The 26,240-nt window shown below is 36.1% G+C and overlaps 1 protein-coding gene across 1 annotated transcript; it reads left to right on the top strand.

Annotated features, from left to right (window-relative positions):
* Window positions 1-6,471: 6,471 nt before the first annotated feature.
* Window positions 6,472-7,420, top strand: LOC135128721 (uncharacterized). Its single transcript, XM_064055806.1, has 3 exons — window positions 6,472-6,571; window positions 6,764-7,092; window positions 7,367-7,420. The coding sequence occupies exons 1-3, from the start codon at window positions 6,472-6,474 to the stop codon at window positions 7,418-7,420; spliced, it is 483 nt and encodes a 160-aa protein (XP_063911876.1).
* The last annotated feature ends 18,820 nt before the right edge of the window (window positions 7,421-26,240 follow it).

Below are 26,240 nucleotides of genomic sequence, written 5' to 3'. Positions count from 1 at the left end.
ATACAATCACGCGAACTCAAATTGTTTGTAATTTTTTTTATTTATTTGAATGATAAATTTTTGATCTACTTTTTTATTATATCGGGGTGTGTTGAAAGCATTGCAGTTTTTTGATACTGTTCACCAAAACTTTATTTTGGAATGCTACTTGTCGGTACGGCCGCAGCACTCTGCATCATGTATTATACAGGACACAGTTATAGATAGAACTTTATCGGAATGGTTTCAAAATAACTACCACTAACCTTCAACCTCACATCACATGGCAGTTGCCGTGAAGATAACTCACTCTACCTACGACCTCACGCCACTTAAAAAATATACGCTCGAGACAAACGACCAACCGGACCAACTTTTCTCGGTGTACCGAGTCTGAGATTTATGCTTTCATGCAAATTCAATTGTTTGCGATTTTCGTAGGTGGTCCACAGGATGCGTCTTGCACGCCATCCCGTCAAAATTGCGGCAATTAGGGTCCAGTAGCCGCGGCGTCTCCGGGAGCCTCACGCAGGGCCGGACTCGGCTTGCGTGTCCGTCGTTAATGAATGCAATCCACAATCCTCTCGCAGTTGCTGTGCTCGCTCGACCTGTTGTTTTCCAGTTCAGCTAGCCTATAATTTTTATTGTCACGGCAAAGAAATAACAGCGGGATAGACTTTTGCCTCTTTCGTCTTATTGTGTGGAAAGATTCACTGTCATCGATCATCCCGCAGTTTCTTGCACCACGTCGACGGTGCGTTTCTCTCGTCGATCTGCAGGGGGCTGCGCTGCCCCCGGTAGACGTGGACGAGGATGATACGGGCCGGCTGAGCTCCTCACCATGCTGCTTGTCTTTCTAATTTAATGTTCGTTCACGCATAACATATTTCCCAGCAAGACTCTAATGCCTACACACGTTTTAAATAATTGTTTCGGTGTCGGCCGAGGCTGCTGCCCGATGGACCATGCTTCGGCCCCATGGGAAGGCGGAAATACTCAAAAATCTTTTTTTATGTACAGTTATAGATCGCTAGATAAGAATCTTTGTTACAGTTATAATACATAGAAACCATAATATTGTCAAGAAGAATTTTGCTTTGCAAATTTTTGAAATATGTAACTGCTGAATTGCTGAAAACAATAATGTTGGACCGTACAAGAACAAAAAATTCAAAAAGGAATTAGGGAGGTAGCTAAAGAGGAAGGAAAAAAAAAGATTCACAGAAAAGGTAGGAGATAAGAAGCTGGAAATAGGGGACAAAATGTATACATGGAGTGACAATAAAGGAAAATTGGAAGAAAAATTTCGCAAATCAAGTCAGCACTAACCGAAGAAAGAAACACAAAGGGGAGGGGTAGTAATGATAGGACAAATAAAGACTTTAGGTTTAAGAATGTAGATTTTGTACATAATAGGGGAATGGGAAAGAAGAATGACGAAGGTAAACGTGGTTTAAAATTACTCTTTTGGAATATTGCGAGTCTGAAAAAGAAAGATAATTTATTTTGAGACTACGTGAAAAACTTTGATTTTGTGGGATTAACAGAAACATGGATACTAGAGTGAGACTGGAACAAACTGAAAGACGTGTTGCCAAAGGAATTTCAGTGGAAATTGCAAGGGGCAAAAAAAGAAAAACGCAAGAGTAGAGCAAAAAGGGGGAATCATAACAGGAGTGAAGAAAGATATAAAAGAAATAGAAGAGGGGGCGATAGAAATGGAAGGCATGGTTGAAAGAAAACTGACTGCAAAAAAAAATGGAGAATCTGCACAATATATAGTAGAGGAATGAGAAACACGAAACAAGAAATACAAGAAAAAATCGAGAATTTCTACTGTTAGGAGGGGACTTTAATGCCAGAATAGGGAACAAAAGCAGGGAAGAAGACGGAGAAAACACACGAAAATCGAAAGATACAGTAGAAAACAAAGACGGAAAATTGCTATGGGAATTAATTGAAGAAAGAGGTTGGGAAGTCTTGAATGTGGTGAAGAAAGGGGACGAGGAGGGGGAATTTACCTGGATAGGTAAAAGAGGGGAATCGGTAATAGACTACGTAATAGTAAACGGATTAGCAGAAGAAGAGGTAGAAACATTCAAAATAGGAGAAAGAGTGGACTCCGATCACATGCCACTAGAAGTAAAAGTGAAGGGCATAAGTAGAGGGAGAAGATGCTTAAGTACTGAAGTAGGAAAAGAAAAGAAGATATGGGTATGGAATGAAAATGGAATTGAGCATTATAAAAAAAATGTTGGAAGTGGAATTTAAAGAAAAAGGAAATGAAAAGAAAATGGAAGAATTAAAAAGAGAAATTGAAAAAGCAGTCATAAGAAAAGAAATTGTAACGAGAAATTTAGAAAAGACAAACAGATGGTGGGATAGCAGATGCGGAGATTTAAAAACAGAAGCAAGGAAATGTTTACGAAGGTGGAAAAAGGGGAAAGGTATAAAAGAAGGGTACTTGCAAGCAAAAAATAATTATAGAAAACGATGCAAAGAAAAGAAAGAAGAGATACAGCAAGAAGAAGAAGAAAAAATTAAAGCCATAAGAACTGAGCAAGAGGCATGGCAGTATATAAATAAAGAATGGAAGAACAAAATCACGATTAATGAAGACATACCTATAATACAGTGGAAGAAGCATTTTATGGAACTGTTGAATGGAAAGGAAGAGAGAATTGTAGTGCAAGATAATAAAACCGGGATTGGTGGTTGTTAGAGCCTCTGGCGGGGACCTGTTTCACCCCTCCCCACCCGTAAGGGTGGGAGCCAGAGCCACCCCCACCTTGGAACACAGGGTAGCATTCATTCTTAATTCTTAACTCATTCATACACATTCAATTCTCAATTCTTAATTCGTAACTAACATTCAACTATCTCGACCGCACGGTCATATACTATTCTATTCTTATTATTCTTATTTATCAAAACACTTGTCACTAGCAATACATTTATCTTACTTGTTCGCTGGTCTTTATTCATTTATACAAACTTCGACATGGTCCTTCGAGCCGGATTAGCGACAGAATAACAGTGGTAGTGATAAGTGTAATTCTCAACATATCATTCATCGGCTGGAATTCAGCAAAGTAGTTATCAAAACATCACCTAGAAATCATCCGCGCAGTGTTCAACTATCGGTGACGACCACGAGTGCTGTGCAAAATCCTCAAGTATCATTCAGCGTCAGCCAAGATAATTCTATCCAGGAATCCAGGATTCCAGGTAAGCTTTAATTCTGTTTGGTTGGTGTAATACATTTATTCTCGTACTCAAGATGGTGGTAATCCAAGACAATACTTTTGTTAAATTTTCAATTCTTCTCAGCGAAATAGATTCACATTCTAATTTTATATCAAATGTTGCAAATCATCAAAAAAGAGGCCACTTAAAGCGTCGATATGAAGACGTACAGCGAATTTATTCAGAATTACAAATGCTTGTAGTTCAGCAAAAATCCGAAACAATGGTAGTCCCGAATGACACGAGTAACACGGAAACGATCAAACCTATAATTTATAATATCAGAGACGTGCTAAATTATATTCAAAAAATATCAGAATTATATAATGTTCTCATTGAAAAAACTAATCCATTGTGTACTTTCTCGAATTCATGTAAGATGAACACTAACGTACCAACCACGGATCTGGAAAAAACTTGTCAAAATTTAAAGCCTTTAAAGGTACACAAATTAAGAAATGGAGAACCCATCAAAATTCACAAAACCCATTTCAATGCTCTACGTAAATTGCCGTTCACTATTGGTAAAAAATCCCCTCTTAATTCCGTTATTTCAAGAACTCCTAGTATAATATCAAATCGTTCAAAATTTCCAAATTCAACACTCAATGAAGAGAAAAATCATCTTTTTAATGATTGTTACAACTCCGAAGGCGTATGTCAAATTAATTTAGATAAAACTTCTAATGCAGAGTCATCTACCGCACTAGACAAAGTAAAAAGTCCTCCAGTTAATTCGAAAAACTGTAACTCATTGTTAGTATGTAACCAATTTAAATGTAGATCGCAATCTTTATGTATAGTGAACCAAAACCTATAAGGTTATATGGCCATCATAAAAGTAGTTGACCGCAAATAAATACCCCCTTTGTGTGGTTCGCACTAAGCTTACCGGTTGGCAATAAATCATCTTCTAAACATTTCTTGCTCATATTTAACAGGGCCGGCTTTCAAAGCGAGTGGTTATTTCGGAACTTTCAGCGGCTGCAGGTAGTAAAGAAATAGTGGAGTGGTGGATTTTCATATTTAGTGAAAGCCGCCCCTGAACGAAACCACAAGAGCCGGTCGAGCTGCAGTGGACACGTTATTTACGACCTTAAAACCTTTTCTATTGTAAACAACTTAACTTCGACACAATGGGATGATTTTATGATGGCCATATAACCTTATAACTCTTGGTTCACTATAAATCCGTAGACTCGAATATTAAAGACAATACGTCAAACGTAGCAATACTCGACAAGAAAAAACATTCCGAAAATGCCATACCCAAAATAATAAGTCATTTTAGTAAAAACCCACCGGTGCTTCAAAATACCGCGCTGGGGTTGATTCTTAGCGGCAGTTTTGCATATTTAAAAAATAATACTTCCCATCATCACAAAATTAGTTCAGCCCAAATTATTTCTCGGTTCTTGGAAGCTGAAACCGTCAAAACCGGAAGCAGGTCATTAAGCAAAGGGTTTAAAAGCGATCTTTGTGCAACCCCTTTTCAATATACTACCACAGGCCATTCACCCGATGGCTATTTCATGGTCAAACACCCCTTTTCGGAAAATCAGCCGCGGTTAGAGAATTTTGCACAAATGCACCCAAAGTGGCTATTATCAATCGAGAGGAAGTTGGGGCGTTCCACAGTCCCTTATTTCGAAAATCTACCTAAATTAGGAAATTCCCCAGAACTCGCGCTCCAACTGCTATTGTTAGCAGAGGGGCGTAATCATAAACGTAACGAGGGTTTTATTGTCTCTCAAAGGAAGTACCTAGACCTTGTACACCTGAACGTACTTAACGAAAATTCGTTAAATAATTTCATTTACCTGCAACACAATTGTGTTTTAAATCTTCACATTTCTGCCACTAAACTCTGCGTAGTTGTTGGCCGTTTAAATCTTAGTTCAAAGAGTTTATACATGAATAGCCGGAAGTATCACGAAATTACTGATAAAAACCATCTTGAGGGCGAGGGCGTGTATGCGCTCATTGTCAGAGTTAAAGCCGTCCTGAATTCGCGCCTTTCGAAGCCTGTGTCCAGCGACCGCAATAATTTGGTCGCATTTATACCTGGCCAATGCCTCTTTCGGCCAGCCATCAACTGGTCCCTCAGGAAAAGACCACGCCATCGTTCCCATCAACAGGCCATCCCTTGGCACCTCATCCACGCTTACCATCAACACTTCTGGAAGTCGTGGTACCTCGAATATTTGACCACACTGAAAGGCAGGTTAGGGTGGCAAAGACCATCTTCCAACGTTCCAGGAATGGCAAGATGGGTCCTCGTGAAGGAGGAGAAATTTCCGCGTCTACAGTGGCGGTTAGGTCGCGGCACTCCAACATCATTTTGGAAAGGAAGTGGTGGTGTGTGTAGTGTCGGTGAAGTGCAAAAGATAATTTCGCAATCGCATGCATTATCATTCTATTTAACCATATTGCATACATCTTGTCAATTTGTAATATACATCTCATTGTTGATTTATTTTACTATGTTCTATGTATTCATATTTGTACCATTGTTATATTCATTCGCCATATTATTCACTCGTCGTATTATTCATTGATTTGGTACATTATAATTGTTGTAAATTTGCTTTTAGGTCTATTGTAAATATTGAGTATTCACTGATATTGTACACATGTAATTTGTTTTAGATATCTTTTTTTAAAGTTTAATGCATTTCTTCAGGTTCATTGCTTTCTGTAACAATGTCCACCCAATTCATGTAATTTCATCTGTATTTAACATTACTAAATCATGTTTTCATTCTAATGTTCTATATAGTTTATTTTTGGTCTTAAAACAATGTAATTGTTTCAAGGCGGGGGGTTATGTTAGAGCCTCTGGCGGGGACCTGTTTCACCCCTCCCCACCCGTAAGGGTGGGAGCCAGAGCCACCCCCACCTTGGAACACAGGGTAGCATTCATTCTTAATTCTTAACTCATTCATACACATTCAATTCTCAATTCTCAATTCGTAACTAACATTCAACTATCTCGACCGCACGGTCATATACTATTCTAATCTTATTATTCTTATTTATCATAACACTTGTCACTATCAATATACAATATATTTATCTTACTGTTCGCTGGTCTTTATTCATTTATACAAACTTCGACAGTGGTAGAGAAAGGGAGGCTGAGATTCGAGTAGAGGAAGTAGGAAAACAAGTAGGAAGACTGAAAAGAGAAAAGCACCGGGGAAGGATGGGTTGGTAAACGAAGTGTGGATATTTGGGACGGATGGGATGATTGAAAGATTGAGCGAGTTAATGAATGATGTGTGGACGGGTAAAGGTTTTCCCAGGGAATGGAGAGTAGGGCAAATATGCCCCATTCATAAAAAGGGTAATAAAGAAAAAGTAGAGAATTATCGGGGAATAACTCTCCTAAATACGGCATATAAACTGTACGCAATGGTGTTAAATGAAAGGTTGGTGACAGAGATGAACGAAAAGAGTATATTACCGGAAAGTCAAGCGGGATTTAGAAGAGGTAGAGGGGTTATGGACAATGTATATATACTGCATCATCTAATAGAAAAAGAGTTGCTAAAGGAAGGAGGTCGGGTATATGCACTGTTTGTTGACCTAAGAGTCGCGTTTGATACGGTGGACAGAGAGTGTTTGTGGGAATGCATGGAGAGAAGAAGACTGAGTGAAAAGTTAATTGCAGCAGCAAGAGAGATCTATAGAAAGACAGTGACTAGTGTGAGAGTGGGAGGAATAGAAAGTGAAATGTTTTGGACGACGAAAGGATTGAGACAGGGATGCCCATTAAGTCCCAGTCTGTTTGTTTGTTACATAAGCAATATCGAGGAAATGTTTAGAGGAGTACAAGCGGGAGGAATTGTGGTGGGGAGAGAAAAGGTTTGGTGTTTGGCATTTGCAGATGATTTGGTAATATTGGCGAAGGATGAATGTGGAATGAATGAGATGAAAAAAAAAATCTGCAAAGATACTTTAAAAGAAAGAAACTGGAGGTAAATGTAGAAAAAACAAAAATGATGGTGTTTAGAAAAAAAGGAAGAAAAGGGGAGGAAAAAGTGTGGCGTTGGGAAGATCGAATCATAGACACAGTAAAGGAGTTTAAATATTTAGGTTTTAAGTTTACAACAACTAACACGGTAAAAGCACACATAAGAGAAAGAAGGGTCAAAGCAATATAGATAATGGGAATGGTGTGGAGTATAGGTGAGAGAATATTTGGACATGACGTAAGAAGAAGGACGAAAATGTTTGATAGTTTAGTTAAGAGTGTGTTAATGTATGGAGTGGAGATATGGGGATGGAAAGAATATGCAGAGATGGAAGCAGTACAAGAAAAATATTTGAGGTGGATGTTAGGGCTACGGAAAGAGACGCCAGGCTATATAGTAAGAGAAGAATGTAAACGAGAAAAATTAAGAGTATACACTGGGAAAAGAGCTCTAAAGTATGATGGAAGGTTGAAAGAAAGAGAGGAATGTAGGATATTGTATGAATGCTGGAAGGAAAAAAAAAGGAAGCAGGGAAAGAACATCACAAGGGTAGACAAGGATATTATGAAAGACTATGATACGCATGGATGGAAATAGAGAGAAAGAGAGAAATGGGGGTGAGTATGAGAGAAGAGTTGTGTATGCGTGACAGAGACATAGATAAACAAGAGAAAAGAGCTAGTGTAATTAATTCTGGGTACAATGCAGACTATAGAAAGATAATAACAGAAACAATACCAAAGTACCTAGACAGAGAAAGCGCGAAAGAAAAAAAAATAATTGCGAGATTTAGGTGTGGAAATGAAGAAAGAAATAATAAGTTTTGGGTAAGCGAAGGTGAGAGAATGTGTAGGATGTGTGGAGAACGGCGAGAGACGATAGAGCACATGCTGCATGACTGTGAGGAGAGCAAAGAAAGAGAGGAGAGTGTGACAGAGATATTGAATGAAGACGGTAGAGGGGTGGAATGGATGAAAGAAGTGGACAGGACAAAAGTAGGGCTGGAGTAAGGGGGGATGGGGTAAAGGAAAAAAAGTGAGTTATTTGATTTATAAAATGTATTTATTTGGTTTTTGTTAATTAGGAAAAAAATTTTAGTGTCAAGAATCTTCTAAGGGTAAAAAATAAACACTTACATTACATTAAAATTAATGAGTCTCCTAACTTAAAAATTCAATTTACAAAAAACTTCTTTTATTGACTTTCGTTTTGTAGTACCCGTACGTTTCAATAATTGCGAATTTGAAATTTATAGATTAATGCATAGCAACATATTTGTAAGATATAAGAAATCACCTACGAAAAGTTACTAAAAAATGTCACATTCTAAGTGCTTTTGACTAATTTCCACGACTATATGGACATACGTTTTCTAACACACCGCAAACTGTGACTTTGAATTTGACATTTTTGGTACGACAAGAATGGTTTTTGTCATTTTGTAGACGCTATAATTTTACAAACTTAAATTAATTATCTTTTTTACACTCACTATTTATTTACCAGTGGTGTGGAAGAGAAGAAGATAGAGGTCAATTTTCCTTTCTATAATTTTGACCATAAAACCAAGGTTTGCTACAGTTCTTAGAGTTCACACTCTCAATTTTTTTTTGTACGTGGATTTCAGTAACACCCTGTATATATATTTTCTAAATATTAGATTGGAATTTATCGTTTTGTTTAATGTTGACATGACACTACTTCCTTTTGTAATTATTTTCTCTGTCTCCTTGTCTTCATTAGCTTCATTTGTGATCGTCACACCCAGATATCTCAGTTGGTCAACTTTCTCGAAGCTGCTTATAGTGTCTATTGTCGTTACTTTTAAATTTTATTTTCCCTCCCGTCATTTTCTGTTTTATTTGAAAATATATCTTGTTTTCATTAAAATAAAGTGCGAACTGTTTTGCCGTTGATTAGATTTTCCTAAACGTTTTCTCCAGTTCTGTTTGTGATATTTTAAATAATGCTACGTCATCTGCAGAGGCATTAACTTGTTGTGCCCTATAGTATATTATTCCAACAACGTTTCTTGTGGCTTTTAGGGTTAAAAAAATTGCTTGAATCGGATATGTTGATTTTGGTTGATTTTAAAATGTTGAACTTCTGTAAAAACAAATGTTAAATTTCACTCAAAGATGTCCATAATAAATTAGAAACATTGTATGCGGCGAAAATCGGGAGTTGAGTTGAGCTAACCTTACTTTAATAAAATCGCTAGTCAGGCAGGCCACTTACGAAGACACCGCACTTAGTTGCAGCAGTAAAATAAAAACAGCGTTAGAGATTTTTGCGTATTTTTTGCACCTGTACAGAACTTAGAATTATCATTTTTGCTTTTTGTCTAATGTCTTAAAAGGTTTCAGATGAGAGGAAGGATTAATGTACACTTTTAACAACAGCGTTCAACTCAGATAAACATGCCGTTCACCTGAATTCCTGTTCCACAATACCGAGCAATCGATTGTTTTTCTAACAGTGTAGCGATTGTTTGGAGTTAAAAGAGTACCCTCTCATCTGGCGAAACAAACGTAGCGAATTGCTTTAATCCATTGAAATGTTTGTTATTGTTGGAGCCGCTTGATTTCATCAGATGATCAAAGTAGGTAGCCTAAAATACGTAGTCACTTCAGATGCCGATGGTGCTTGAGAACTCTTGTATATTCCCCGACTACTTTGCTGTATCATCGTGAAGCAGAAATTTTATTGTGAGGTTTTATGTCAACAATTAATTTTACTCTGATGACTGTCAACTATGAAAATCATGCAAATTAAAAATGTCTACCTTTTTATCTGTGATAATAATAAAATATACTGTAGAATTATATTGTATTGTCATTAACTTATACAATACGATAAATATAAAGAACTGACTCATCTTTGAACCTTCACCTTTTTACTTTTACTTCTTTGTTAAATCGCAAAAATAAAGCTTTGTTTTGTTGTGTAAGGTCTATTACTAGAAAATAATGCGTTGCTAAAGGTGTTTTTCTTATACGAGTATAGATTGTTCCACTTTAACTGTAGGAGAAAGAAAACTTGATTTACTCTATTGACTTAAACGTGCTTCCATAACGTAGAAAGGTATCCCCATTGTATCATGTTTTTTAACCCATTCATTTCGATTCTCCGCCAATGTCTATGATTCGAATGCATTATGTTACAGAAATACACTGGTTTATATTTGGTTTAGGGTGCACTGGTCCTTAGGAAACGGACATCGATGGCTTATGAGCTGAGAAGGTGATGAGGCTAGGAGGCTCCAATATTTAAACATCGAAAAATTATATTGTCATGTCAAAGTTTTCAGGAGTTCACATTTTAGAAAGATTAAAGATGTCAAAAATGTGTAATTTTTCTATATCAGAAAATCTAATTTGTATTTGATTAATTATACCAAGAATTTCGGAAAAAAATTGGTTTAATTTCTGTTGTTCATCATTCATTTCATATTCTTTACAACTTTTCAACATTAAAATATCACTACTAAATGTTCCATAAATTTTATTAAAAAATGGTCACTGCGCCTAAATTCGCGTCATTTACCTAAGTTGTTTCTAACAAGTTTCTAGCTCTGAGAATATCTGTGAACGAACTTACATAAAATGCAGCGTTAGTCTGTTGAAAAATTAGTGCGAAACTTAAGCAGACAAAAATTCCAGTTTGGGATAAACTACTCATATTCCTGATTACCCAAATCAAATTATGACTTAACACACGCACATGAAACATTTTGACGAGACGTCATCACATTGTTGGTGGGGATGATTTAAACAAAAATGTTTTTTAATAAGCAACCCCCTTATTTTTATTTTATAAGTCAATATAAAAAAAGTCAAAAGATTTTTATACATACTAGACTTTAGGCTGTAATTAATTTATTCTTTTTCCGGCGGTACCAACTAAAATGCAAATATTTTAATGTTTTGTACAATTCTGCAACATATGTACAAATTTCGCAAGATTTAGAAAATTTTTACAATTCCAAGTATATAAAAATTAGTTTAAAATGCAGGTAAATAATGCAGAAAATGTAAATAAAAACTTTAGATGGTGTTTTTCACTGTGTTAAACAAGATGTGGGTTATTATAATACCATTAAGTATAATTTCTAGAAGCAGCTGTTAATATTTTCGCCTTTTCATAAATTTGTTGATATAATAATTTCAAAGGATCCAATGATAAGAGTTCAATTAATCTCCTCAAAATATTCATGAATAAACTTACCTATTAACTCTCATTAAAAATACAACTAGTACTTACTGCCTTGGGCCTTCTTACCAAAAATTTTCTTTTGCTATTTCGATGCTTTCCTCAACAAACAATGTGAACTATCTTTAATACCAAACAGTACAATGTTTGTATAAAAATAATTCCTAAGATCAGGAAGTTCTAAGTTTCAACTTATTTAGTAATTCTTAGAATATACTTACGTTAAATTGGAATGATTAGAGTCTGATCTGCTTCCTTCGGAAGTCAACGTAACAATTAGAGTGCGTTTACGTGAAAAGGAACTTATCCATTACAATGATTGATGGATGAAATGTCCATTTTCTATCTCTAACAAGTGTTAACATTTTTATCTTTTTGTCTTTCAGAGATATAAAGCGGGTATGTTTTTTTAGTGCACTAACTATGTAGCTGAAATAACAGCATAATTATTTCTGATGAATCAAAAACAATAACTTCTGAAAGCCGATCCTGTTCGAGCCGAAGCCGAGGTGTGAGCGCCTATAAAAATGCACATAAAGTACCGAGCTGCGGTGAGGAGGTTTACCGCTAGAGCGCCAATTAAATAACTTAATTAAGCGGCTTAATCAACTTGTCATACGGGAATCAATCTGTACTCGTCCCGACGAGATAAAGAGCTTGACAAAACGCCACACATTCCTCCGAGCCAGGAACATCAGCTCGCGTTTTGTTCACTTCGACATTATCCCAGCAATCCGAGCGTGAGGATACGGAATTAGTCCTCGACGGATATTTCCGCGTGCTTTTTTCCTTTTCAGCTAAATAAACGCGTAGGCGGCACAAGAAAGACGCCCCTTTGAGAGACTCAATGTTTGGGCAAGTCTGATTCCCCGCTTTGATTTCGTTTGATTTCCTTGTTCCATATTTCTAATTATATTTTTCTTTTAAGAGTCTTCGGTCCTATTATCACCCTCCTGTGCCGCCGTAATTTCTTTTTTTATTCGAGTCTGCTCCGCTCGGAAATAAATTTGCCTTTTGAATTTTTCCAACATGTATCCTTTTATCAGGCGCTCCGGATTCCTTGTATATAGCGCTCCGTAGATAATGAGCCGCCGCCCCCGACCCCCCGCCGCCCGCGACAAATTGCGTATATTGTGTCACAGCCGGGGGGTAAATAAAAATACGGTCAGGAGCACCGGCGGTAATTAGGCTGTCGCGAACACTCTCCATCGCTATTGTCCCCAGCCTCAGCCTAATTAGGCGAATTACCACCGCAAGAAAACCCAACCCTAAACGAAATTAACGGCGCTCGAAACACGATTTTCCACACAATTGTCGATCAATTTATATAAATCGCGGCATCCGACAAAGGAATTTTTACTTAATATCTGCATTGTACGAGAAGTCTTCAACAGATAGATCCTCGCTTACATCTGAAACTCAACTTGAATGTGTCGTCTGCTGAGTGAGGTTGAACGGGTGCTGAGCTAGCTCTATATTTATTTCTGATAAACTCAAATTAGTTGCTATTAATAAACCTGAATGGGTTTTGGTGTGATTAACAGCATCAAAAAATCTTTTTTGATTTTTTTTCATTTCTACCGCTAATTTCTCTAGCGTCCAAAAATTCGGGTCTGCAGTATCGAAGGGGCTGTAAAACGAATTAACTTTGGGAGTCCATAAAATTCATATAATTCTAGACAAACTTTAATAATGTAGAAATTTAGAAAAAACAAATAAAAAGTCGAATGGAGTAAAACCCCCATGAACCACCCTCGATGCGATTCCACTGATCCTCTTTTTAAAGAGTAGGTGGAAAAATGTTCGATTAAAAACGATGTAATCAATTTTAGTTTCAATTTGCTGGCTATCATTCGTTCGTTCACGTATTCATTCATCGTTAAAGGAAAATGCAAAAGATTTTTAGTTGTAGAAAGAAATGGTGGTCCTGAGAAGGGCCGATTTTTGATAATGCTTTATGGTTTTTATTCTGACGGATGTTTGGTGCTTGCCACAACGATTCCACATTGTTTATTAGAACAAAAATAAGGGCGACTTAAAATGCTACTACTTTTTCAGAATAAATGTTAAAAATGTTTTCCTTGACTAGTAATAAAGGCTTCAGCACGTCGCAACATGTTTGCACGTAAAAAAACTCCGGGAGTTCCACGAACTGTTTCATCGAACCCCACAGACAAAATCACACGGATTGAGACACGGTGAACGCGGAAGCCAAGCTATTCGGCCGTTTCTACCGACCCACTGGTTAAGAAAATGGTTATTTAACCGTGTGCCGCGTCTAGTTTGTTGGCAAAACATAAGCTCCAACTAAGCGGTCAATTACGATATCGGTCCACACATTTATGGAAAACCATCATTGAAATCGTACTTCTTGACGAGCATGTAGATTTTCATCTGACCAAATATGAGTGTTGTGGCTGTTGAAAACAGCATTGCGAGTTAATCCTGTTTCATGCAATATAAAAAGTTAAGGTGTTTACAACATAGCTGCAACAACCATTCACAGTAAATAACACGACGTGGAAAATCAGCGGGCTCCGAAGCTTGAACTTTTTGAACGTGGTATGGATATAGGCCTTATTCTTTTAATGTGCGATTCACTGCAAACTGTGGAACTCCAACTTTAGTTGCAAGCTGGCGAGTGTTGATGTCGGGCTCTTCTTCGACGCCTTCCAAAATTTGTTCTTCAGCTTGCAGTATTCTTTGGGTCCTATCAGGACCACGATCGTGACTTTAAGGTTTGAAGGTACCATGATCTCGGAGATGCTATACTATTGATGTAAATGTTCACGCATACGGAATCACGTGATTTGGAAAGCGCTCGATCCATAATTCGGGGGCTAACCTGGCATTTCCATCAGCCACACCATGTCGACACGCTCTGAATTGGAAAAATTCACCATAATCAAAGGCGTTAACTGAAGATACGACGCCAGCCAACTGATACATGACTGGCCCTTTTCGTATTTTTGCACGTTGCTTATTAGTGCGCCGCTTTTTTAGTTCATAATCCTAGTCGTTCTGTGCCACTCACTGAACAGTAGTTACGGTAGGTCAAGAAACACTACCAGTGATGTTTATATTTACTTTCATATAATTTTTTTCTAGACATTGCTACCGCTTGGGAATGTGAACTTTACACAGTGCAATAAATCTTGTTGTGAGATATTCGCCATTTTTTTTTCTGAATACATTTTGAAATCACCCAGTAGAAACCTGTAGACCAGTTGCCATTATTTGCAATTTTGCTAAAGTATTTGAAGTCCTGTTACATCCTTTTTTCTTTCTTTAGATTTCACAAATGCCTTGCCAAAACTAACTTGTATATATTTATCAGAGGGCGTTCAACTGAGACCTTGTCTCCATAATTCAGTTTTTGTGCGATTCGTTGGATAATCAACGTCAGGTTGACGTCATCTGTGCTGATTTATACAAGGCATTCGATAAAATTGACCATTAGCTATTATTTCACAAATTGCAGTGGTTTAGGTTTTCAGATTCTTTAATGTCTTTACTGGGCTCATTATTTGTCTAATCTAAGCGTTATTTGTTTTTCCAACTTAATGAGATTTCAATTTGAATTAATTAACCAAGAAACGGGTGTTCCTCAGCGTTTTGTACTGCGCCCACTACTTTTCGATGTATTCATAAATGATACCGTAGCATTTGTATGTGTGCATGCAATTTTATTTGCGGATGATTTAAAAATTTATAGCGTTATAAATATCCATGATTATTCACTACGGATACAAAAATGTTTGGATAAAATCTTTAATTGGGGTAAAAACAATAATCAGATACTGAATAAAAAAAAGTGTTATGTAATGAAAAAAGTAACACCTGTTCTCTTTGATTATAGTGTTGATAACATTAATCCTCGTTAAACCTGAAGTTGTACGCTATCTTGGTGCAGTGTTCCATTCAGAATTATCATTTGGTACACATGTGCAATCTGTTACTGAATGTGACTTTAAGTTTTTAGGCTTTGTGGTGTGTAATGGACGCGAGTTTGCAGATATAGTTATACGGAAAATTTTGTACATAACTTATTATAGATCTCGTCTAGAGTGTCTACGAAACAAATCCATACGCCGCCCCGGTGCGACGCCTATGGGTTTTCTAGTATGTGCGGCAATGATGGGTGACTCATCATCAGTGACGGCGGCCGGGCGGCGTTCGCATAAAGACAAGTCTGGAGCCGGTTACCGGAAGTTTCGATTGCGGAGACCAGAAAAAGCTAAAAGCGGTGTTCACGATCCATCCAGAGAAATGTATGGATTTAAATAGAGGCCACCATTCAGTTAATGAACGAGTCCAGTCAAGTTGAGCCGGAATTATTTTGTAGATAATTACTGCGTAATCAGTCGTGTAAATTCGAGATTAAGAAATAAATTGTTGAGTTTTACCCAAGTCGATTTTTAAAAACCAGTCCAACGTAACACTATGATTCGGTTGTATGGTCTCCTATTCATAGTGTCCATATTTCTGTTCTTGAACGAATCCAACGGAGTTTTCTGAAAACAGCAATATACATGTTAGATGGCATTTATTACCCATCTAGACGTCATCCTCAAGAAGTCCTCCTCAGTCGGTTTAATATACACTCACCGGCAAAAAAAGCGAATCACCCAAAGTTTGTATTGAAAATGGTTCCTTTTTTAAACGTTCGGCTACAGTCAATATCAGTTTTGAAAAAATCACACAAAATATACTAACACTAGGTTTTTGGTTCTTTTTGTTACTTGATATGATCCTCAAATCTGAAGATGATAAGTTTTTTCCAACAATGAGATTTGCAGTTGTGCCGTTTAGAGGGCATTAACAGACGGTTTGTCATTGTGATTTGATGAAAACTGTGTTTTTGTCAATTAACATGAGTATTGCGGCCATTAATGCAGCACGAGTAATTGCTCTTATTCAGGATGGTCGAAGTTAACGGTACGTTGCCAATACGTTAGGGGTATCACAAGTGAGCATTCACAGAACTGTACGATGGTTTAATGAGACTGGATCATACAGCCGAAGACCTGATTCGGGTCGTCCAAAGAAAACATCGGCTCGGGATGACCGTTTTTTAACGCTGACCTTGTTCCGTAATAGGGATACGACCGCAGTTGAGGCCAGAAATCAACTTGAAGAAACACGAGGAGTTAGTGTAAGTGAAAGAACTGTAAGAAAAAGGTTAACTGCAGCTGAATTGAGGGCCCGTAGACCTGCAAGTGGCCCAGAACTTCTCCCACGACACAGAGTAGCCCGACTTGCATTTGCTCGAGAACACGTTAACTCGGATCTTGCCCAATGGGGCCAAGTACTCTTTACAGATGAGTTGCGTTTTTGTCTACGTTCTCCTGACGGCCGTCAAAGTGTATGGCGAAGAAGAGGCGAAAGGTAGGCTCAGTGCAATATTCTTTCCAGACTAAGTTTTCATGGAGGTTCAGTGATGGTCTGGGCAGGAATTTCTGCCGAGGCTCGCACGGAACTTGTAGTGGTGGATAGAGGCACAATGAATGCTGATCGATATGTAGCAAATATTCTTCAAGAGCATGTCGTAGCTTTTGCTCCTTTTATTGGCGATAATTTTATTCTAATGCATGATAATGCTAGACCACATATCGCTAGAGTTGTACAAACCTACCTCGACGAATTCGGGATTTCACGTATGGAATGACCAGCATGCAGTCCTGACCTGAATCCAATTGAGCATGTGTGGGACATGTTAGGTAGACGTATCAGAGCACGTGTGCCGGCCATACAACACATAAGAGATCTTGCCAACGCGCTAGTTGAAGAATTTGACCAATTAGCCCAGGCTGAGATTAGACACCTCATAGAAGGCATGGGAAGACGTATGACAACCGTAATGCAAGCTAGAGGCGGCAACAGTCGTTATTAATGATATGTTAAGTAGTCTTTTGTTAGTTTAATGTAATGGATTTTCTGGTATTTTTTAATAAACTCGTAATTGTTGCAACTTCAGCGAAGGTCGCGTTACCTTCTCATCTCCTTTGTCCTAGATAAACTAATTTGTCTTATAAATGTGACGCACACCAGAATTTATTGAAGATTTCTACAAAAATACTAATGATTCGATTTTTTTGCCGGTGAGTGTAGTTACATCCTCTGATTACCAGACGTATTGAGCATTTTGTTGTACTGTTATTTACAATAATTACTGGAGTCGCAGACTGTCGTAAAAGACTATTTAATATTAAATTCAAATTAATTTTTAAATAATTGACAGTTTATAGTTGTCATCAGTGTCATTCTGGCAATCTGTATATTAACGAAGCTGCGGTGTGCAAGATAAAAAACGTTAAATACAGTTGGTTGTAGAAAAAGTAGCCTGCACAACTGGAGTGGATTGCCCCTATCACTTCGGGGGACTGTCGCCTTCTGGTCAGGTCAGGTCAGGTCAGGTCAGGGGCCTGTTGCATAATACTTATAAGTCCAATAATATTAGTTTGTAACTTGTAGTTTGTGTATATTTATCACACAAACTACAAGTTACAAACTAATATTGCCTGACCTGCCTGACCTGGTAGTTATCTGAAATTTGCACAGACTTTGTACATTGTTAACTCCTGCAACGTCAGCACTAAATATATTTTTTCCTCAAACATCAGAAAAACGGACCTTAGTATACCACCATACACATAGTACCTACAAGACGCATTTCAATGTCATGTCTATAAAAATACTTTTTCTGCCGCCTTTGTTTCTGCTATCGATAAATTGAGATTATCACGCGTACCTGGTAAATGCTGAGAGTTATGGTAATTAGACGCGTGAAGAAATATATTTGAATCGTTTATTAAGATAACTATAGAGCCAATTATACTTTTTAATTCATGTCGGGTTGTGTGTTGGTATGACGTAGTGTAATGATACCGGAATAGTGAGGTTATGTAAAAAGAAATGTGTTACATTTTAACTTGATTGAGATGTTTAAAGAAAAAATAGTATGTTTTATTCGGAGTAAAAGTGCCTTTTCGTTAAATTTAAGATCATTTTTTTGTGAATTTATTAGTGTGTCACATCAGTATCATTGCTATTTTTTCTCGAATATCAAAAATGTGACGTCATTATCAACCAAGAACCCCATTTCGGAGTGTCATATTTAAAGTAAAGAAGTTATAAGCAGGTTCAGTGGTGTTTCTATGTGGCAAATTAAATTTGCGACAATGCAAAATTAACTTGAAATTGAATCTGAAAGTATATAATTAAAATCAAACACTCAGCATTGAAACCAAGAATCAATTTTATTGTAGAACAGATGCTCAAAGGATTCGCCGCCCCTTATTTTGCTATAGTCATGCATGGCATCCTCCAAAATTATTTTCCCTCATATACGATTCAAACTTAAACTTGATTCACTGTCATTTCATAAATTGTAGCAGCTATTGCGTTATCGCATACATCGCCTTCTTCATTGTCCTAATTTTCAGTCAATTAGGTGAACTGTCACCGTCAACCGTAAGAAACCCCAACCTAAACGAAATTAACGCTGTTCGAAGCACAATTTTCCACACAATCATCGATCAATTTATACAAATCACGGGTCCCAACAAGGTAGTTTCCGCTCAATATCCTCATTGTGCCGGGAACCCCCCAAAACGTGCGCATTGTGCGGGAGGAAGTGGCCACAAGGGAAACAGACGCGTTAAGGCCCTCGATTCCACGACAAATTCGTCTTTTTCCTCCGGCTCTTGTATATTTAATGGGACGGGGATTATGGGTTCGAGTGACATCTATTAATTATTGTCGAAGCTGCGGGAAAAGTTGTAATCGAATGTCTTGTTGCGGTATCGGTAGCGCCGACGTATGTCTGAAGATAAAACGGGAGATCTCCGGTTGTCATTTCGAAACTTTGTCTGCAAGATAAATGCTTCGCGTAATTGAAATGTTGCCTATAATTCGACAGTTTTATCAATTCGAAGGGGATTAAGCCGACCCCGCATATTGTCGGCGATTACGAGGAGAAAGAAATGTTTCTTCTTGTACTTAGTAGCACAACAGTAACGCAATAGAAGGCATTAAGTAAATGAAGTTCAAGAAAAATGCATATTCGTAATAAAATCAACAAACAGTAAAAAAACATACATCTTTACAGCTTTGGTGTTTTCAAAATAACAGCACTGATTATTACTACTGTCAAAAATAAGAGTTGATTGCATGTTGTAGGCAAATTAAATTTAAAGCAATGAATAATTTTTATTCTATTGCGTGGTATTCAAAGTAGTGCCTCTATTTTTTTTGCTAGTTTAAATTAGATGTTATCAATAATGTCCTAACTTTGACCAGTGGCAGCTCGTGATTTTAGGATTTGACAGTTCTACAGAGTGCAATTACAATAAACTGAGCTTCATTAAATAGTAACCCAAAATAAAAGAAACATTGAAAAATATATTTGTGGACAAACGCTCTTCATCACAATGCAGAGCACATAAAATAATTACGCACTACAGATTTCGTTCAACAAAATCAATGTTCCTGTTTCCCATTAAAACAAACTTGTTTGTCATTCTCCAGTTGAAATTGGAAATCTAAGTACATATATGGAAATTTTAATGCCTTCCAGTCCTAATCTTCAGTCAGATAACACTTAGAAATATTTTTATACTCAATCATTTTTCTGAGACAGAGTCCTGTGGAAATATCCAATGATATCCATTATACCGGTTTACCCCATTAAATATTTTTTTTATCTTGAGTTCTTTTCTTCGTTTTAACACTGACTTAAACTTGTTATCATGAAATCCAGTATATTTTACGATATAAACAGGGTTTTTATAAACGATTCTAAGGGCGTAGTTGGCCATGGATTTCAAAAATCTAGCTTTGCTGAAATTATGCCTGACTATGACAGTTCTCACTTGTCATTAATGTCATTTGTAACCTGTCGTTTAAAGTCATCGTTTTTATTGTTTTAACGTTTTTCAAGTGTGAATTACAGTAATTCTCGTTGCTCTAAGCTCAAAACAACAAAACAGTCGTTTTCAAACTCTTGGTGCGTGCGTACGAAAATGTTTGTTTTTGTGTTAGGAAGCGAAGACCGTGAAAACGGTTTATTCTGTTATGTCTCATTGTTATGTCTTATTATGGCAACGGGACAATCAATAGCGGAGAGTGGGTGTATTTTCTAACCGCTAGTAAGCAAGAATACCTGGCCAAATACCCTACTTTGATAACTCAAGAAACATGGCTAGAGGCTCACATTAGATATGTAATCAACAGATTTGTTCGAACTGGCTTTGTCGACAAGGATAAATCTCGTAGACGACCATCAGTATCTTGAGAATCCTCAAACATCTTTGTCAAGATTTCTTCAGTAGTTAGGAGTTCCTGTTGCAACATGAAATTGAACAATGGGTCCAAAGTATTGATGGATGTTACACAACATTTTTGAAATTAAAAAAAAAGTGAACATGTGCCTTAAACAAAATAGTGAACATTTGCAACACTAAGATACTGTGATGTTTAATCGGAATAAATTTGTGAGTCCTTGGGCATTTAGTAAAATCCAAAACTGAGAGATGGCACGTTTCCCTGACCTACTTCGACCCTATAATCTCTTATAGAAACCCTGTAGTAACGTACAATTTAAATTTTAAATTTACGCACTTAACTTTACGATTTTACGACTGATTGACGAACACCATTTACGATACTATATAATTCCTCTTGCTATTGTCATATACTGCATTTAAATGTGCATCTTATGTGAAGGTTTTTCATACCGATATATTGTACAGAAAAATATGACAAAAATACACACATAACTTAAAAGGTATATTTCTACTTTTTGAACAGTTAGAATTTGACGGCGTTATTATATTTTAGATGGTAATTTTGTATTTATTGTACACCGTTTAATTGTATATAATCACGTGTGCTTGATGCTTTCAAAATAAAATCAACTTGCCAGAAGCACCCTCATAGGGAATAAAAGTTTCACTTAAGGGCATGTTTTTCAGTCAACGACTACTAGTTATTTAATCTTCAGAAACTTAATCGACATAAAAGACACTTACATAAATCAGATATTACAATTTTTCCCCACTGGTCTTCAAATCCCGAGGGATCCTTTCAAATTCTGCTCCTAGACCTCTTCTTTAAAATATTTGATAATAATAATCAGTACGTACAATGAGTATCTTACAGTGGCTCATTTTCCTTAATCCAAGTTATAAACACAGCACACATGGTTCATAAAAATAACATTTTCATTAATTTGCGTAAGCTACGTAAGTACATATTATATAGGGTTCATCAGAGGAATGGCTACTTTCATATTTTCTCGACTCTTAGAATGCGAAGAGTAGATCTCGTCAGTGGTAAAACGCTAACCAAAATTTGTATATTCATCCCCATCAACAATTTGTTAACGTCATATAAAAATTTTACTTAGTACACCCTATAAATTTTATAAAATAACGTACTCCTATACTTGCGGTTTATGAATTTGCTTTGATTTTGTTTGTTATTATTACAATTTTTATTATTCAATATTTCTCCTACGTAGTAAAGCTGGTCTTTAAATACATTATACCAACCATCCGATCTTCGTCGCAAGAGCGTTAGTTCCGGTTTGGATATTATATCATTTTTTTTCCTGACTGGTTTACCTCTACTTAGCAGTCCATAGATATCTTTACCTTAAATTATAATGGTTATTTTGTTTTTTTTTTATTTTCTCCCAGGAGCTGAATTTGTTGGACTGTACTTCAAGAGGTGTAAATAACCTTGGGTAATTTTTTTGTATTAAGAAAATGTTTTCTTTAATTACAAAATGCTAAGACATACTTTTTGCATTCAAAGAATTATTAAAGTTCACTTTTTAAAGAAGAGAAACTTATGCAACATAATATACACAAACTAAAAATAAGTCTGCTCCTCTTCATTTTTCTAAAAAATTTTATATTTGTTGATTCTCATGTAGGATTTGTCAACATTTAGCGACACATTCTGATTCAAAGTTTTGAAAAAAAAATGTGAATTACATAATGTGTAATGAGTCTAATGAGAAATAAAGTAGCATTGTAATTTTGGGGTGGTACGTGGCACCAGCCGCCCCTGAAAATACATATACGAAATCATAAGCAATTTTATTAACAATTTCAGCTTCAATTTTCAAAATAATGTTTCTTTTCAGAAAAAAACTAAATTGAATGAATGGAACTACTGAATGTTAATTTTTTCACTTTTAATTTTATTTTTTAATGTATGTTCGAAAATTTTAAAAAAGTGTAATTTTCTATAATTACTGTTGCATTTAGACTACAGAGTTTACTAGTGAGTACGCCTGAGTACGCCCTCAGTGCCCAGATACATACCATGGTATCTGCCAGAAATTTTACAAGTCAACACTACTCTTATGGCCAGTTTCACCCTAACCTGCCATCTTCTCTTGTCAACACACAACTCTTATGGTTCATTTAACTCGAGTACCGCCCTGTCAGACCATTACACCATCGACCGTTAGACTTTCACGCCCATCGGCTACTTTTCTACTCCTGTCTTCCTCACCCTTGGCAGGCAGGTATGTCTCTTAAGTGGGCGTTAATAATTAAAACTGATTGGCTTTGTCGCCTTTAAGCCCTCCATTAAAAAAATCCTACTTATAGAACCATATTTTTTTTTAATGAAACATCCAAAATTCCTGATTCATTAAATTCAAATAAAGGACTCTAGTTTGGAGTTTGGCAGATGTGAAATGTCAAATTCCAAACAGCGCCGGATATGTTTCATTTTGGAATTAATTTAACTAAGATAAGAGTGCTCTAGATGATACAATCAGTCTCAAGATATTAAATACAATGTGAGTATAGAAAACTGACCTGAACATTGTGAAATTTATCCGCGTCAGTCTCTGATGAATTGGTTTTCCTCAATACAACCCTGAAATTTGCGTAAGTTTTGAAGCGGCACGTGTTATCTGTCACAAACTGATGAAGGTCTGTCTTCACCACACAGGTCATTCGGTATTGTTAGCCTGCATAACCCTAATGGCTATAAAATTTTATTACTATGAAAAATAGTGTGTGAAGAATGACTTCATCTCCGCTCGCAACAAGATATCTTCTTACAGTTATTTGGTTAATAACGTCAGTTTTTTAAGAGGATCAAAATTTCAATGAAAAATGTGCTGTCACTTTATTCATAAAATCGACTGACATTCTGTCGTCGTCGTGATTATTATTAACTATATTTAATATTCGTTGTAACAATTATCTAATACTTTTGGAACAAACGATTCGTGTCAACACGTGTTAACAAGTTCCAAATTAAATTTACAATGACTTTCTAAATTCATAATAACTGCTTTTACACATAATTTCTCAAAAGGAAACTGAATTATGTCCCCGTTGTGTTAACGAATTTAAAAACTGCCGCAGAAAGAACAACAGTTGAGCCTATTATAACTAACACGCGGATGATGGATACGAAAACGAGCTGAAGCAATAAAATTTGCATAATTAGTGATAGTACAAACTCCACTGGTTTCAAATCTTGATGGTCACCGTGGGAAGACCTTTAACAACAAAACTAACCATATGGCATTGTAATATAACGCAGGTGATCGAAAATGGCGCGATGACAGCTATTACCAACTCGTATGTCCCACCATTTCACCATTTACTCCTGGCAGGGTTGCTCAACAACATCCTGAACGCTATTTGAAACATTGCGTTTTAAAATTATACATGCAATCATGATTATTTTGAAATAAAATATACGATCAGTTTTTTCACAACATTAATTATTATCATTGCATAAAGAAATATTTTATTTTGCGTAGTATAATGCTTAAAACGGTACACCGTGAGCTTATTAAACCTGAAATATCGTTTGAAAATCTGGTTTAGTTGCATTCAGCCATTAGTCGCTAGATATGAGTACTTAATATTGCAGAAAAAGTTAATTTATTGATCCTTCATTACAAGACCGGGGATCATAATTGCTTTATGCGGGGCTTTTTTCACGTTTTTCTACAAATATCTGCGTCGGCAGTGAGCCAAATTTGCATAGACCATTATTTTTAATTAATTCTACACCGTTTTATTCAGTCTCTTAATTGATTGTAGTAAAGTTGTTTCTTGGTGATTATAATATTATTCGTATCTGGGCTTATGTTAAAGACATAGGCGTCGAATTTTAAGAATTTTGTTTGAAAGTTGGAAAAATTAAATTAATATCATTAAAAAGAACCGTATTCTACATTTAGCAGTGTAGTTAGCACTTCACACAGAAGAAGAAATGTTTGTTCAGTTTTAGGATCAGAAATCAGGCCTTGCTCAGGTTAGTTTATCAAAGTCTAAAACGGCAGTCTTTTCCAAACTACACCCAAAATACGCAAGCAATTTTTTTGTAACTTAATTTGTTATTTTTATTATTAGCGATAGTGTGATTTTTTTTAACATTTCGAATCGTCAGTAGTGTATATATTGTCTAATTAATCCTTGAGGTTATCTTCTGTAACATCAGTGTTCTTCCATCACGATGTGTCCTCAATTAAGTAATATCTGTCTATCCATCTATAAGAAGGGTTGCTGAAGATCGTCGGAAAGCGTGACCCCTACATTCTTTATATTTAATAATTTAGAAAATGCGGCAATTTTGACTTGCATACTGTACAAAAAATATGAGAATCCGCGGATTGAGTAGTGTAATTTCTGCGAGAGTTTTACTTAGAATTAAGGAGAAATATATTTTCTTATGTAAATGATAAAATTGTTGCCGAAATCTGGCAGCTTCTGGATGAAAAGAGTACTTTTGTTTCATGCTTTTTGCATAAACAAACCTTCATGTGTGAAATAGAGTAATCAACAATAAATTTGAAAAGAATATACTATAATGCCATCCACAAAATAATCAGATTCTTAATCTAAATGTTAAAAGGACTTTTTTAACGATTACCTCCAAATAAAAAAAAAGTTCTACACATTTACATAATTTTGGTATGAAAAACACTAATAACACAATTTTTGTTTTGTATAAATACATTTGTGAAAGTTTTAACCATCAACAAAATATTAATATTTTGCTGTGGATCTTAGGGCACGATAGCTTCCTATGATAAGAAACGATTTATACTTTTTCAACGCGCTTTGATCGAAGAAATTCTGGCTAAATGTTTAATTAATGAAAATGTTAATTATGTCTAGAGTTCTCAGTACTCAGCCAAAGAAATTGTTTCAAAGTTTACTTAAGAAAAACGAGACACAGGACAAAAAGCGAATAGCAAAAAGCAAGTACTCGGAGACAAATCAGCCTTTAAAAAATAGAGGGGCACACAGCAAAAATCGAAAAGCTTTATTTATTTTAACACTCTAATCCTGAGGACAAAGCTGAAGAATTTGACAAAATATTGAGTGACAATGAAACAGCGACATAATACAAATGTTAATACCAGTAAAATCCATAGAGAAGAAATGTGAAATTATAAATAAACAGTAAATAAATATATTAAATTATAATAAACAAACGATGGGTTTAGCTCTACGTTTGTTGAATTACGAAGACAATAATATTTTAAACACTGGTGAACATGGACATGTTTATAAACTCACCCAACTCCAGTGAAATCCATGAGAATTACCCATAGACCTAATCACTGTACTAATGATTGGAGGTCAAAAGCGTAAATTATTAGTAGCAGAGAAGTACAGCAACCCAAGACGATTTAAAAACGTAAAAAAAATTGATTAAACAATATATAATATACTTCTGTATTTGTGGGTTATGAATCTGCCTTGATTTTGTTTATCGTTAGATTTTTTTTTATCAAATCAAGGACGGTTCAATATAATCTTCAGAGACGATTGT

This window comes from Zophobas morio, unplaced genomic scaffold (assembly GCF_036711695.1).
Source record: "Zophobas morio isolate AGI-343-1 ecotype UQ-CSIRO unplaced genomic scaffold, CSIRO_AGI_Zmor_V1 ptg000002l, whole genome shotgun sequence".
NCBI classification, from domain to species: domain Eukaryota; kingdom Metazoa; phylum Arthropoda; class Insecta; order Coleoptera; family Tenebrionidae; genus Zophobas; species Zophobas morio.
This window is presented reverse-complemented; position numbering and strand designations above follow the sequence as displayed.

Bases quoted from the DNA above. Each gene is read 5' to 3' on its own strand.
- LOC135128721 (XM_064055806.1), top strand. From the start codon at position 6,472: ATGATTGAAAGATTGAGCGAGTTAATGAATGATGTGTGGACGGGTAAA. The intron at 6,572-6,763 runs GTAATAAAGAAA...ATCATCTAATAG, and splicing joins ATGCCCCATTCATAAAAAGG to AAAAAGAGTTGCTAAAGGAA. The intron at 7,093-7,366 runs GTTTGGTGTTTG...AGCACACATAAG, and splicing joins TTGTGGTGGGGAGAGAAAAG to AGAAAGAAGGGTCAAAGCAA.